The 13268-nt window shown below is 32.7% G+C and overlaps 1 protein-coding gene across 2 annotated transcripts in view; it reads right to left on the bottom strand.

The window, feature by feature from the left end:
- Positions 1 to 488: 488 nt before the first annotated feature.
- Positions 489 to 13268, bottom strand: part of LOC139499021 (rho GTPase-activating protein 18-like) — a 39453-nt gene continuing 26673 nt past the window's right edge. For both annotated transcript variants that reach the window (XM_071287686.1, XM_071287687.1), the window contains exons 8-18: positions 12969 to 13131; positions 12183 to 12274; positions 10743 to 10820; positions 9976 to 10135; positions 7140 to 7222; positions 6350 to 6562; positions 5633 to 5707; positions 5052 to 5123; positions 2654 to 2787; positions 1920 to 2032; positions 489 to 1152 (exon numbers count right to left, since the gene is read on the bottom strand). In XM_071287686.1, the coding sequence (XP_071143787.1) occupies positions 1058 to 1152; positions 1920 to 2032; positions 2654 to 2787; positions 5052 to 5123; positions 5633 to 5707; positions 6350 to 6562; positions 7140 to 7222; positions 9976 to 10135; positions 10743 to 10820; positions 12183 to 12274; positions 12969 to 13131 (1278 nt within the window). In that variant the 3' untranslated portion in view covers positions 489 to 1057. The remainder of the gene's footprint in view (positions 1153 to 1919; positions 2033 to 2653; positions 2788 to 5051; positions 5124 to 5632; positions 5708 to 6349; positions 6563 to 7139; positions 7223 to 9975; positions 10136 to 10742; positions 10821 to 12182; positions 12275 to 12968; positions 13132 to 13268) is intronic.

Below are 13268 nucleotides of genomic sequence, written 5' to 3'. Positions count from 1 at the left end.
AATATTTTAAAAATAATATTATCCAATTTTTATTCAAAAAAAGTACGCTACCAAAAGTCGTGATTTAAATTAGTCAAATGGACATAGATACTTCATCAACATTAAACTATGAAAATTAAATGTTAATTTTAAAACATGTTGTATAGTTCATAATCAATTTTCTTCCTAAACCAGGGGTGAATGAGTAAAACAAAATAAGCATTGCAATTGCTTCTCTGAAAATGCCATTTTCTAATTATGCCCTAAAATACCAAAAAAAATGGATTTCTTTATGTTCCATCAATATAATGCTCCACTATATATGTTCTTGATCTGACATGTTAAAGCTGATCTTCACATTTTTGAGAAAAAAAATAATCTTTTACAACAATTTTTCCCATTTTAATGCATTATAAATTAGTAAGAGCATCACATGTGATTTGAAGATAGACAGTGTGAAACTAATTAAGTTTTGAATTGAATTATCTAAATACATTTTATATACCAGATTTTATTTTTTGTATAAGTATCTAATTTTTGATAAAAGTTTTCAGACTTACATAAATCTCTGCAAATTTTTTTATTTCATCAATAACCAGAACTTAAAAAAATAAGATTTTTGTCCTAAATTGAAAAATAACTTAAATAAAAAATTTTCAACAAGTATTTCAAACTTCAATTGACAGAGGAGAGGTATAACTTTGCGTAATATGTAATTTCGAATTGAAAGGTCTTTCCTTAATTACATGATTTACAGGTTCATTATGTCATTGTGGATTGATATGTCTTTCTTTGTGTGGATTGAAATGTCTTTCCTCCTGTGGATTCATATATCATGTGGATTTACAGGTTCATTGTGGATTGAAATGTCTTTCGTCATGTGGATTGATATATCATGTGGATTTACAGGTCCATTGTGGATTGAAATGTCTTTCGTCGTGTGGATTGATATGCTATGTGGATTTATTCCTCCATGGAATGTTGGCTGCCTTGTATACAGTTTTCCAGATTTTAATATAAAATTAGCACTTTGTTATGCATTTGAATTAAAATTTCTGAAAAAGAAATATTTATTCTGCTACGGTTGTCCTCTGCCTTTAATAATCCATTCTGCATTAGGATTAACTTTGTATACTGTCAACATGTGTGTATTGTGGTCTAAACATCGTTCACCTGGAAAAAATAAACAAGAACAGGTTATCTAAAAGATTACTCTAGAGCCTGATAAACTTCTAAATCAATACAGATCTTATGTAAATGCAAGTTATCAGCTCAGTATAAAAGTTCTTTCAGTTGAAACAAGATAAATTGGACCTTAAAATCAATGAAATCCTATGATAAAACTAGTATATATTTGTTTAGGGGCCAGCTGAAGGACGCCTCCAGGTGTGGGAATGTCTCGCTACATTGAAGACCTGTTGGTGACCTTCTGCTGTTGTTTTTTCTATGGTCGGGTTGTTGTCTCTTTGACACATTCCCCATTTCCATTCTCAATTTTAGTTTGTTATGGAAGCTCTTACAGCAACAACAAGATGAAGAGCAGCAACCAACTGCCATATCGTTGGATACTTTTTTAGGTATATCAACAAATTTGTATTTGTACATCCATCCCATAAACATATTCAACAATTGTTTTATACTGAGAAAATTAGTTCGTAATAATAACAGATTTTAAGATTTCTCCTTCCATTTTTCTTTAATCAAGTAGATATCATTTGATAAACTATTCTCACAATATATACCGTAGTCCAACAGAAATGATACTGTAGAAAAAAACATGTTTGTGGTGTTTAAACAAAGTTAGTATTGTCTCAATAATTTATTTTTGTTGTTTTTTTATGTGGATTCCTTTAAACTTTTGATAATTTGAGAAACCTTTTACCTTATCATAAACAGATAACTCACCTATAAATATATATTATTGGGAATAAATAACTCACCTATATTGCCACCCACTTCAAACAGGTGGGTATTGTCTTGAGCAAACTGTACATTACTTGGGTCCACAACAATTTTACCACGACCAGATTTTTTACCAGCTGACAAGTGTTCCCTAGAAAGTTATACATTTTATGTTATTCAATTCAGTGATTAAAAATAAAAAAGAGACAAACTGTCAAATTGTTTTTTACCTGCTTGGTTCTAAGCCTATCAGTGACAGAATATCAAACCATGCAGAAGCTGTGATTGAACAGGAAATTGTTGGACTTTGGTGGATAGTTGTCTCATTGGCAAACAATTATATTGATTGGTTGTTGATGTTTTAACGCCACTTTTAAATGTCACTTTTAGGCTATTTTGTGGCGGTCAGTTTTTATGGGTGGAAAAAGCCAGAGTGCTGGGAGAAAACCACTGACTTTTATTAAAAATAAACTGACAAACCTAGTCAAATAAGATTGGAGTTGAGTGCACCTGCACGAGCGGGATTTGAACTCACAGCCTCAGTGTTGACTGGCTAGTGATTACAGTAGTAGAACTACTTAGACCACTTGGCCACTGAGGCCCTGAAAACAATTATAACTACATCTTCTTATCTAACTTGATGGCCTTTGTACTGTTCCTATGGGATTTTTGTGTACAGCTGTCACATTGGCAATTATACCACATCCCCAAATTCTGAATTGATAGCTTTTCTAGTGTTTTATCCTATCCCAAGTAATCTTTAAGTATATACCTATTTAAGTTTGTAGTTTTACGGAATCTGTTGACGATATCTCCCGCCCGAACACCTGGATCAAGTCTAATAGCTACACAACTCTTGGTTAAATGTGGCGCCTGCACTCTTATAACTCCATCAACGAAGTCACCCTGTATATATAGCAATTATACTTTTAGTAACAAAGTTATTCATTAAACTTGAATCAAATATCACTCCACATTGAAATTCAATTTACTCTTATAGTTTAAGTTTAGTTTTGTATGTTTACTGTAGGTTAAAGGTAAAAAATTGCATCAAAATATTTCTTTTTTATGTATTTATCTGACATTCTTCTTTGCTTCATACATAACTTATTCATAAATTGTAATATATGTTTGTTCAAGATATTTGTTCTTTAATGTGTAAAAGATATATACATATTTCATTTGATAGATCGTAATTAAATATTGTTTTTTATTAATTGAACAATTGCAGAACTTATATAATCTGTGCCATTTCTAAGTAGAGCACCAGAGATCACCACTGTTCCTGTTTATGGTGGGGTTCGTGTTGCTCTGTCTGAGCACCAGAGATCACCACTGTTCCTGTTTATAGTGGGGTTCGTGTTGTTCTGTCTGAGTACCAGAGATCACCACTGTTCCTGTTTATAGTGGGGTTCGTGTTGTTCTGTCTGAGTACCAGAGATCACCACTGTTCCTGTTTATAGTGGGGTTCGTGTTGCTCTGTCTGAGTACCAGAGATCACCACTGTTCCTGTTTATAGTGGGGTTCGTGTTGCTCTGTCTGAGCACCAGAGATCACCACTGTTCCTGTTTATAGTGGGGTTCGTGTTGCTCTGTCTGAGCACCAGAGATCACCACTGTTCCTGTTTATAGTGGGGTTCGTGTTGCTCTGTCTGAGTACCAGAGATCACCACTGTTCCTGTTTATAGTGGGGTTCGTGTTGCTCTGTCTGAGCACCAGAGATCACCACTGTTCCTGTTTATAGTGCGGTTCGTGTTGCTCTGTCTGAGTACCAGAGATCACCACTGTTCCTGTTTATAGTGGGGTTCCTGTTGCTCTGTCTGAGTACCAGAGATCACCACTGTTCCTGTTTATAGTGGGGTTCCTGTTGCTCTGTCTGAGTACCAGAGATCACCACTGTTCCTGTTTATAGTGGGGTTCGTGTTGTTCTGTCTGAGTACCAGAGATCACCACTGTTCCTGTTTATAGTGGGGTTCGTGTTGCTCTGTCTGAGTACCAGAGATCACCACTGTTCCTGTTTATAGTGGGGTTCGTGTTGCTCTGTCTGAGTACCAGAGATCACCACTGTTCCTGTTTATAGTGGGGTTCCTGTTGCTCTGTCTGAGTACCAGAGATCACCACTGTTCCTGTTTATAGTGGGGTTCGTGTTGTTCTGTCTGAGTACCAGAGATCACCACTGTTCCTGTTTATAGTGGGGTTCGTGTTGCTCTGTCTGAGTACCAGAGATCACCACTGTTCCTGTTTATAGTGGGGTTCGTGTTGCTCTGTCTGAGCACCAGAGATCACTACTGTTCCTGTTTATAGTGGGGTTCGTGTTGCTCTGTCTGAGCACCAGAGATCACCACTGTTCCTGTTTATAGTGGGGTTCGTGTTGCTCTGTCTGAGTACCAGAGATCACCACTGTTCCTGTTTATAGTGGGGTTCGTGTTGCTCTGTCTGAGTACCAGAGATCACCACTGTTCCTGTTTATAGTGGGGTTCGTGTTGCTCTGTCTGAGTACCAGAGATCACCACTGTTCCTGTTTATAGTGGGGTTCCTGTTGCTCTGTCTGAGTACCAGAGATCACCACTGTTCCTGTTTATAGTGGGGTTCGTGTTGTTCTGTCTGAGTACCAGAGATCACCACTGTTCCTGTTTATAGTGGGGTTCGTGTTGCTCTGTCTGAGTACCAGAGATCACCACTGTTCCTGTTTATAGTGGGGTTCGTGTTGCTCTGTCTGAGTACCAGAGATCACCACTGTTCCTGTTTATAGTGGGGTTCCTGTTGCTCTGTCTGAGTACCAGAGATCACCACTGTTCCTGTTTATAGTGGGGTTCGTGTTGTTCTGTCTGAGTACCAGAGATCACCACTGTTCCTGTTTATAGTGGGGTTCGTGTTGCTCTGTCTGAGTACCAGAGATCACCACTGTTCCTGTTTATAGTGGGGTTCGTGTTGCTCTGTCTAAGTCTTATATGTTGTGTACTGTTGGTCTTTTTTTCTTTTTTGGCCATGATATCTTTTGCCTCTCTTTGAGAATAATTTAAAGAAAATGGTTGATACATAATACTGATTTTTTTAACAGTTGTGTCCCTTAATCTAAATTAATTATCTGCTTAACTATGGCATACGTTATGTGTTGACCTTAGATTTTTATATCCTTATATTTGACAGTACTACAAAAAGATTACTAACCTCATGAAGAATTGGCTTTTTGTACAATTCTGATCTATCATGCTTATCTTTTTTACCAAGAAACTTCATCTTCTGAAAGATAAAATAATCCAATTAAAATTTAGACTAATTTCAATCATGAATCTTTTCGATATTACTTAAGCTTGTCGGTCACGAACATTAAGAGACTTTGTGTTAAAAGAAAATATAATTAAAATCCTGTTTCTAGCACAAAAATTCATCTAATTTTTAATGTTGCACAAGAAATTCAATATTCATTTTAATAGATTTTCAAATATTCAATTAAGTCTGACCTGCCTGAATTGGCCATGCTCATAAAAATATATAATTGTCAACTAAAATGTATGTTCCATCAATATCCTACATCCATTTGTAACTTCAATTCAGGTCACTTTAAGTACATTACCCTTAATAAAGATAATTGAGGCCACTTGAAAAATCTTGCCATGTTTCTTTTGTATCTCCTCTTACTAAATGCATCTTAAGGGGGCACAAATCCTCACACCAAAAACAGATCACTATGACCTAATTCAAATATTTTGCTAATTTCTATTTCATTTGTAAATACTGTTACTTCTTACATGTTTTTCTCTGGCTTTTCTGTGTTGTTCTAATTCATTTTTATGTCTCATCTGTTGCAGTAAGAATGATGGCACCTAAAACAAAATCAACTGAATATTAATTTGTTTTCTTTCTAATTACCAGTCTTTTTTTTACTTCTTATTTTCATACTTTTGTCAAAACTACTATAAAATAGTAAAGTCAGTGGCTGATCCAGAATTTTCATAAGTGGGGGCCCACTCCAGTATGCTTCAGTGATTCCCCATATAATCAACCAAATTCTTCCCCCCTCTAAATCCGCCTCTGAAAGTAAAGTAAATTTCACAATGAACAAATAACCAGCTCTCAACAGAAAGATGTTTGCAGTTTAAAAGATCTTCATATTATAGTCAAAAGCTTTTTTTTAAGTTTGAAAGAACTTTTAATTTCTACACTATCTCAATATCTTAATTTCTTAAATCAACAATCAAATTTTACAACATTATCTAGAAAAGCTCAGCTTTGTAGAAATGTAAAGCATTGGCAACACAAAATATTTTATTTATATCATATCTAAAATAAAACTGCTTCATAAATAACTAAAAAAAAAATCAAGTTTTAATGGCCCTTCTGTCATTACAACAAAATCTTCTATAATGTTTTTAGCACAATGGCAGTCATTATGCTTTTTTTTTTGCAACTGGTAATTCAATTTTACTACTTGTGAAGCACTATTTGTATAGAATATTTATATTTACCATCCAAATTATTTTCTGGTACTTTATAAACATCCTGACAACATTTGAAGTCCCAGCTGCCATATTGATTTCAAGGTCATTCACTGTTTTTGTTTTTGACCTTGAAATAGGTGACAAGAACAGATTTGGTGCTATTATCATAGCTACATTATTCAATCCCATCAAGTTTTGATCTCTGTGCGACACAATTTTGTTCAGAAATTTCAGAAGTACCTGAAAAGAAACATGAAGATTCACAGAATCAGCAAAACTTAATTATAAATGTGACTAAAACTCTTTTTCTTTAACCACAGTTTTAAAATACTTCAAATAGTACTAGTTTTTAACATAAAATATTAGTCCCATTTCAAAGAGACAAAATAATGACTTGGTTTGATGTCTTTTTAAGGTAATTTAAAACATCATTTTATTCCTGATCTTTTGATACAGTAAATTTGGGAAATTATCTGTCATGTTTTTCTTGTACTTGTTTTCGGATTTTTGTATTTCATATTCAACCAAGGCCAGACATATAATTTTATTAAAGTCATACTTTATTTTAAATTGTCTAGTATCCCACCAAGAACTTTGACATCTAGATGTTGTTGGATTGCTGTCTCATTAAGTTAACCCCACATCTCCTTATATTCATATCACAAAACATTTATGCTAATATCAGGGATCAGCATAAATAACAGATTAGATGAATAGAGCTAACCAATAAAAATCACTTGTAAACACCAGGTACCAGCTATTCTTATTATGAAAATCAGGTACCAGCAAATTTATTTGATATAAGTATGGAGCTTACCCATAAAGTATTTCTGTTAACATCTGGTAACAGTATAATTAAAAGGTTTAAAGCCTGAAGCTGTAGCTGCCGGTCTGGTATATCTTAAAATAGACAAAAACAAATTAAAAAAATATACTAGCTGTAAACATTCAATCGTTTCAGGTAATGCTTACACATGTATTCTAATGAAAATAAATTTAAAAAAAAACAAATACTCAATTTTTACCCATGTTGACAGTAGGAATAGTGTGTGTATTATACAAACTAGAAACTCCTGAGGATAACTGTGACCAGATTTGAATTCAATTGGCCCAGTAATCTGGGTAGTTTCATAAGAGGAGATTATTAAAAGCTTAGACAATACGTCTTTGCTAGGTGACTCATCTAAGTATCTCTGTTGAGGACGATATCCCATTTACAAATGGTAATTGATCAGGAATATTTGAAATACTGTGGATTCAGTATCATTAAATGGATACATATTGTCCTGGCATTTGTACCTACAGGTGAATCATATATATAAAATGCTCAAAAAATTAAAAAAGTTTTATAAGCTTGTATGCAAACTTTTTCAAAACCTAGGAATTCTATAAAAAAAAACACATCATTGGCGTTAGAACTTTTAGCAAAACAAGTGAAACTGCGAGCTACTGCTCACTGATGATACCCCTGTCGTAAGTTGATAATTTTAAAAGTGTAAAAATATGTGCAATAATAAGTGTTCGGTAAACAGGAAGTTGTTGAGTGATTAATCTGAAAACGCATCACACAGTATAGCTGACTTATATAAACCCTGAAACCAAATTTCAGAAATCCTTGTATTGTAGTTCCTGAGAAAAATGTGATGAAAGATATTCATGGGACGGACGGACTGACCGACTGATTGACGGACTGATGGACAGACAGAGGTAAAACAGTATACCCCCCTTTTTCAAAGCGTGGGTATAAAAATTTGTGAGTAAAAAATACAAGTCATGAACATTTCAGTAAAACATACACACAATTTAAAGATATTAAATGAATTTAAGTCACAGAATTTTAAATTATGATATCACTATTCTATCTCTGGCTGTATCACCCTGTTTCACATTGATTTGTTAAACACTAGAGAGAGTGATTTGTTAAACACTAGAGAGAGTGATTGACAATTTGATCCAATTGTATAAAATGCATTACATAATTATGTTTTGAAGCTTATCTATGATTTATATTATATATCATGCAAATAATTATTATTAAAACCGCATTCTTTTTACTAATTTTATGAATATATGCATATGAAGGCTTTTTTAGATTTAGTGAGTCTCTGTAATTGTGCAACTCCACTTACTAAAACATCATGTACATTCATAATACTGTATATATAACTAGATATATACATTTGTAACACTGATAATGATTGGCTGATGTGTTTGACCTAATGGAACGTCATTTACACTTAAAACATAGTTACCTTAGTTATGAATAATATTTTAACAAAAAAAAATCCTAAAATGTTTAATCTAAAATGAATGGCTCGTACTCTAAAATAACTAACAACCTAAAACACTTAACATACAAAAGAAGCTAAATACCTGTTTTTCCAAACTATTTCACTAGAAAACAAAATTTGTAACCATAAAATCAGTGACTGACAGCAGATAATTTTTTTTTTTCTTAATTTAAGGATAGATGAAAAATGAAGAAAACATAGGTAAAATACTAAAACAGTGGGATCCCAGATTTATTTTCTCTTGGGATGTGTTTGACCTAATGGAACGTCATTTACACTTAAAACAATTACCTTATATTAATGACAAATATTTTTAACAAAAAAATCTAAAAAGGTTTAATTAAAAAACAATGAATGACTCTTATCCTCAAGATATTTTTTCTTCTTCTTCTGAATTAAAGAATCGACAAAAAAGAAGAAAACAAAGGAAAAAACTAAAAAATGACTGCCATTGTCTAGCAGTTTCTTGATGTCAGAGAGTTCTTTAATAGGTTAAAAACAAAACACAATGAGAAAAATCGTTTTAAGGAAATTTTCGGTAATAGTGTGAACCAGAAAATGCTTTAAATCACAAAGAACTAAGATAACAAAATTTATCAATACATGTATAAGTATTATGACTGCACATGATGTGATTTAACACTACTATTCTCTAACACAAGTGTGCAACCCAAACAACCTACTATTCTCATACAAATGTTAGTACACACTTTCTTACTATGTTGAAATCTGCTTAAAATATCTTTTCTGTAGAGGCTACAATATCAAAGATGATAAAGTAAAAAATGAAATTTTAGTAACAAGTATGTCATGTTTGTCTAAAGAAAAGTTTTAAAGATTGGGAAAAATAAATTAAATTTTCAGTTAACAGGCACACTATCAACAAGTACACTTATTTTCTATAACCTTAAAAAGTGAAAGTTAAGCATATGGAGGTAATATTGGGGCTTCAAAAAGGTAGGAATGAAAGGGATGGCAAATAATTCATACAAAAGACTACTTTCATATTACTGACCTTTGACTCTGGAATATATAATTTCCCACCAGGTTATATAACCTACTCTGTGGTAAGAGCAATTTAAAGAAGTAAGTCAGGTTAGCAATTGGTTTAATTTTTAGGGAAAATTAGCTGACAAAATCATTGGAAAACAGTTATTTTTTTCCAGTAATTCAACTGATTGTAAGCTTGATTTTCTTCTTTTGGTTGCTCTTACTTGACCGAATACCAGACTCCTGCACACAGAGTAGGTTATCTGTCATAAAATTATAAACTCCTGAGTTAAAAGTATGTGATATGAAAATAGTCTATTATACAATACGGTACAGATTTAAATCTGATACATGTTATCAAACCATACTTACTTTCAACTTGAGCAAATGCTTCAATGTACTGAGGTGTCAACAAAGGGGAAGGTAACTCTCGTAGAAACTGTTTCAGTAAAGCCGCAGCATCATTAGGCATAACATCAACCCACGAAAATGTACCTTGATAAAACTTTTCTTCTATTTCTTGTCTAAGCAACTGTAAAGAAAAGAATATTACATAACAACATTAAATTATATTAGGAGAAACATGCTGAATAAAAACTGTCTTTAAAGTTACAAGTTATCTTATCATTTTTTAATATATCATATTAAAAGTTTTACTACCATTTTCTTGTGCACAAAACATGTTTCTTAAATGCATACTCTGGCATCTTTCCATAGCATACAAATATAACCCATTTGTTTTTATTTTTATTTTGTTTCCTATATTTTGTCTTTGATGATTTTGTACAGTAATTTACCTAGTCATCCACAACTTCAAGTTCTATTTCTACTTTCATTTCTATGTATATAATTGTAAAACCAATTACACTTTAAGTAACTTCAGTAAGTCAACACACACCGTACTTCAGGTATATTTTGTCATATTATAACCGCCCAGATGATTCCCCTCATATATTCAAAAATGTAGACAAATAAATCTTTAATCATGGGCTGTAACACATGTAACATGGGTGTTGTTGTCTCAATATCTTACCTTGACCCTTGAGGTTGACCCAGGAACACGAGAAGAATCCCTTCGATATCTTACCTTGACCCTAGAGGTTGACCCAGGAACACGAAGAATCCCTTCAATATCTTACCTTGACCCTAGAGGTTGACCCTGGAACACGAAGAATCCCTTCAATATCTAGGCAATGTTTTTCTAAAAACAGTATAATCTGTAAAACAGTAGAAAAAAATCATTTAATAAAGACGATAAAATAAAAATTACAATTTTTGTTAGTAGTTTTAATACAAATCATACTATTATTGTGTTGAAATGATGATGATGACAAATTGTTGTTAAACATCTACTGATAAAATTATTCAGGATGAAAACATGTCAATATGAGTTCTGCAATGTAAAAGATTGTCAAGCTGACCTTGATTTTAATGTGCTAGTTCAGTGTTACAGTCCATAGGAAGACATTTGCCCCTTCTGGGACAGTTTATTTTGACTCTAGTCCAAGCAGTCTATACTTCTAATATAACTGCTTCATGCTAAATGCAGAAGAAAATAAAGGGCTGCGCTTTAGCGCATGATACGCCTGTTGCTCTTTTAACTTGTCTTTTATGCTTTAAATGAATTTATATGATCAACTAGAAATATATATACAAATCAAAAGGGATGTTACATTAATATATTCACCAAAGTTTCATAAAATCTCCCTTTTTAAGTATAAAAATTCATTACTTAAGAAAACGGAAAATCTAAAATTTATAAAAATGGAAAGGGAGCTTATGTCAATAGATATAAACAATTTATCAAAGTTGCATAAAATTTTGTGAAAGTGTTAGTTATTGTCCCAAAATTGGAAAATCCCCCCTTTTTTAAGCATAAAAATTCATAACACGGAAATGTAAAATCTGAAATTTATAAAAATTGAAAGGGAGCTTACATCAATAGATATAAACAATTCACCAAAGTTTCATGGACATTGGTGAAAGCCTTTTTGAGTTATTGTCCGAAGTGTTGAAAATCCCCCTTTTTTTTATGAATAAAGCCCCATAAATCCAAAACTTAAAATCTGAAATTTATAAAAATTGAAAGGGAGCGTACATCAATAGATATAAACAATTCACCAAAGTTTCATGGACATTGGTGAAAGCCTTTTTGAGTTATTGTCCGAAGTGTTGAAAATCCCCCTCTTTTTATGAATAAAGCCCCATAAATCCAAAACTTAAAATCTGAAATCTATAAAAATTGAAAGGGAGCTTACATCAATAGATATAAACAATTCACCAAAGTTTCATGGACATTGGTGAAAGTGTATTTGAGTTATTGTCCGAAGTGTGGACGACGGACGGACAGACGGACGGACGGACAACGGTATACCATAATACGTCCCGTCTAAAAGACGACGGGCGTATAAAAACAACAAATTTTTAATTCTTGACATGACCTGACTTAGAATTGAACCCACAACATCTTGTATTCCAGGCAAGCATGCTACCATGAAACTACAGAGCCATGCATATGGACATGGCATCAAATCACCTTATCGGTTTGTAGTGTATAACTTGTTTCTAATATTACTTACATCAAGAAAGACTAAAGGAATATTACACTTAGAATCTATCTGTTTATCATTCTCTAATAATGTCTCCAGAGGAACTCCAAATAAACCATGATCTGAAAGTATAGCAAAAAACACTCATTAATTTAAACGTTATCATAATACAGTGTAAATTTGACAACTGCATCTACAATGTCTTTTGGTTATGTGTTGTTAGTTGTTGTCTCATTTAAGGAATGACTAATATTTTTTCTGTTTATGAAGAAATAATTTAATTTTGGATGTAACGCATCTTTTGATTGGCTGACGTTATTTTGTTATCAGACCATAGACATAATTTAGTCATGTGACCGTGATGTCATCAACGTTTTTTCATGGTTTTCTACGGTTTAAAATGGAATTTAGAATTAAATTACAAGAAATGACTGTAATATTTTTTCTGTCTATTTGAAATAACATAAAAAATGTGGTGCACACTGTTAAATAACCCACTACGAGTGTTATTCAGTGTGCATCAAATTTTTTATGTTATTTCGAATAGACAGAAAAAATATTACAGTCATTCCTTAAATATCTTACCTTGATGAATTCCCCATTTCCATTCTCAATTTTATCTAAATATAAAAAGAAATTTGGCAAATGATCTGAAAAATCTCCCTTACGACGTGAATTTACTAAAATCATAGTCAAATTGTGTTATCAAGGCTTGACCAAATTACCAATGCTTACGTTTTCTGGAATGTTATCTTCTGATCCTTAAAATTAGATAAGTAGTCAAAGAATAGAAACAGTATTTCGTTTTATTTTTACCTTTCAATTTCTTCTTGGTTTTTCGCCGAGACCATAGTATGTTGTTATTATCAAATAAGGCAGTTAATTCTATTAATGTTAAAGACCTGAGGTGATCTAGATCAACCTGACTCAGATCTCTTATGTGCGTATTCCCCATTGGGTCTGGCTGAATATCAAAGTCCTGTAAAAATATGAAATTCAAATAGTAATGAAATTAAAATACAACAGTAAAATATAAGGCCAAAAAAAAATATATGTCTGTTTCCTGCTGCCATTGCAAAAAAAACAGGGTCGGTAGGTCGGGATTTTTTATTTTTT

The sequence above is a fragment of the Mytilus edulis genome, chromosome 12 (genome assembly GCF_963676685.1).
Source record: "Mytilus edulis chromosome 12, xbMytEdul2.2, whole genome shotgun sequence".
Classification (NCBI taxonomy): domain Eukaryota; kingdom Metazoa; phylum Mollusca; class Bivalvia; order Mytilida; family Mytilidae; genus Mytilus; species Mytilus edulis.
This window is presented reverse-complemented; position numbering and strand designations above follow the sequence as displayed.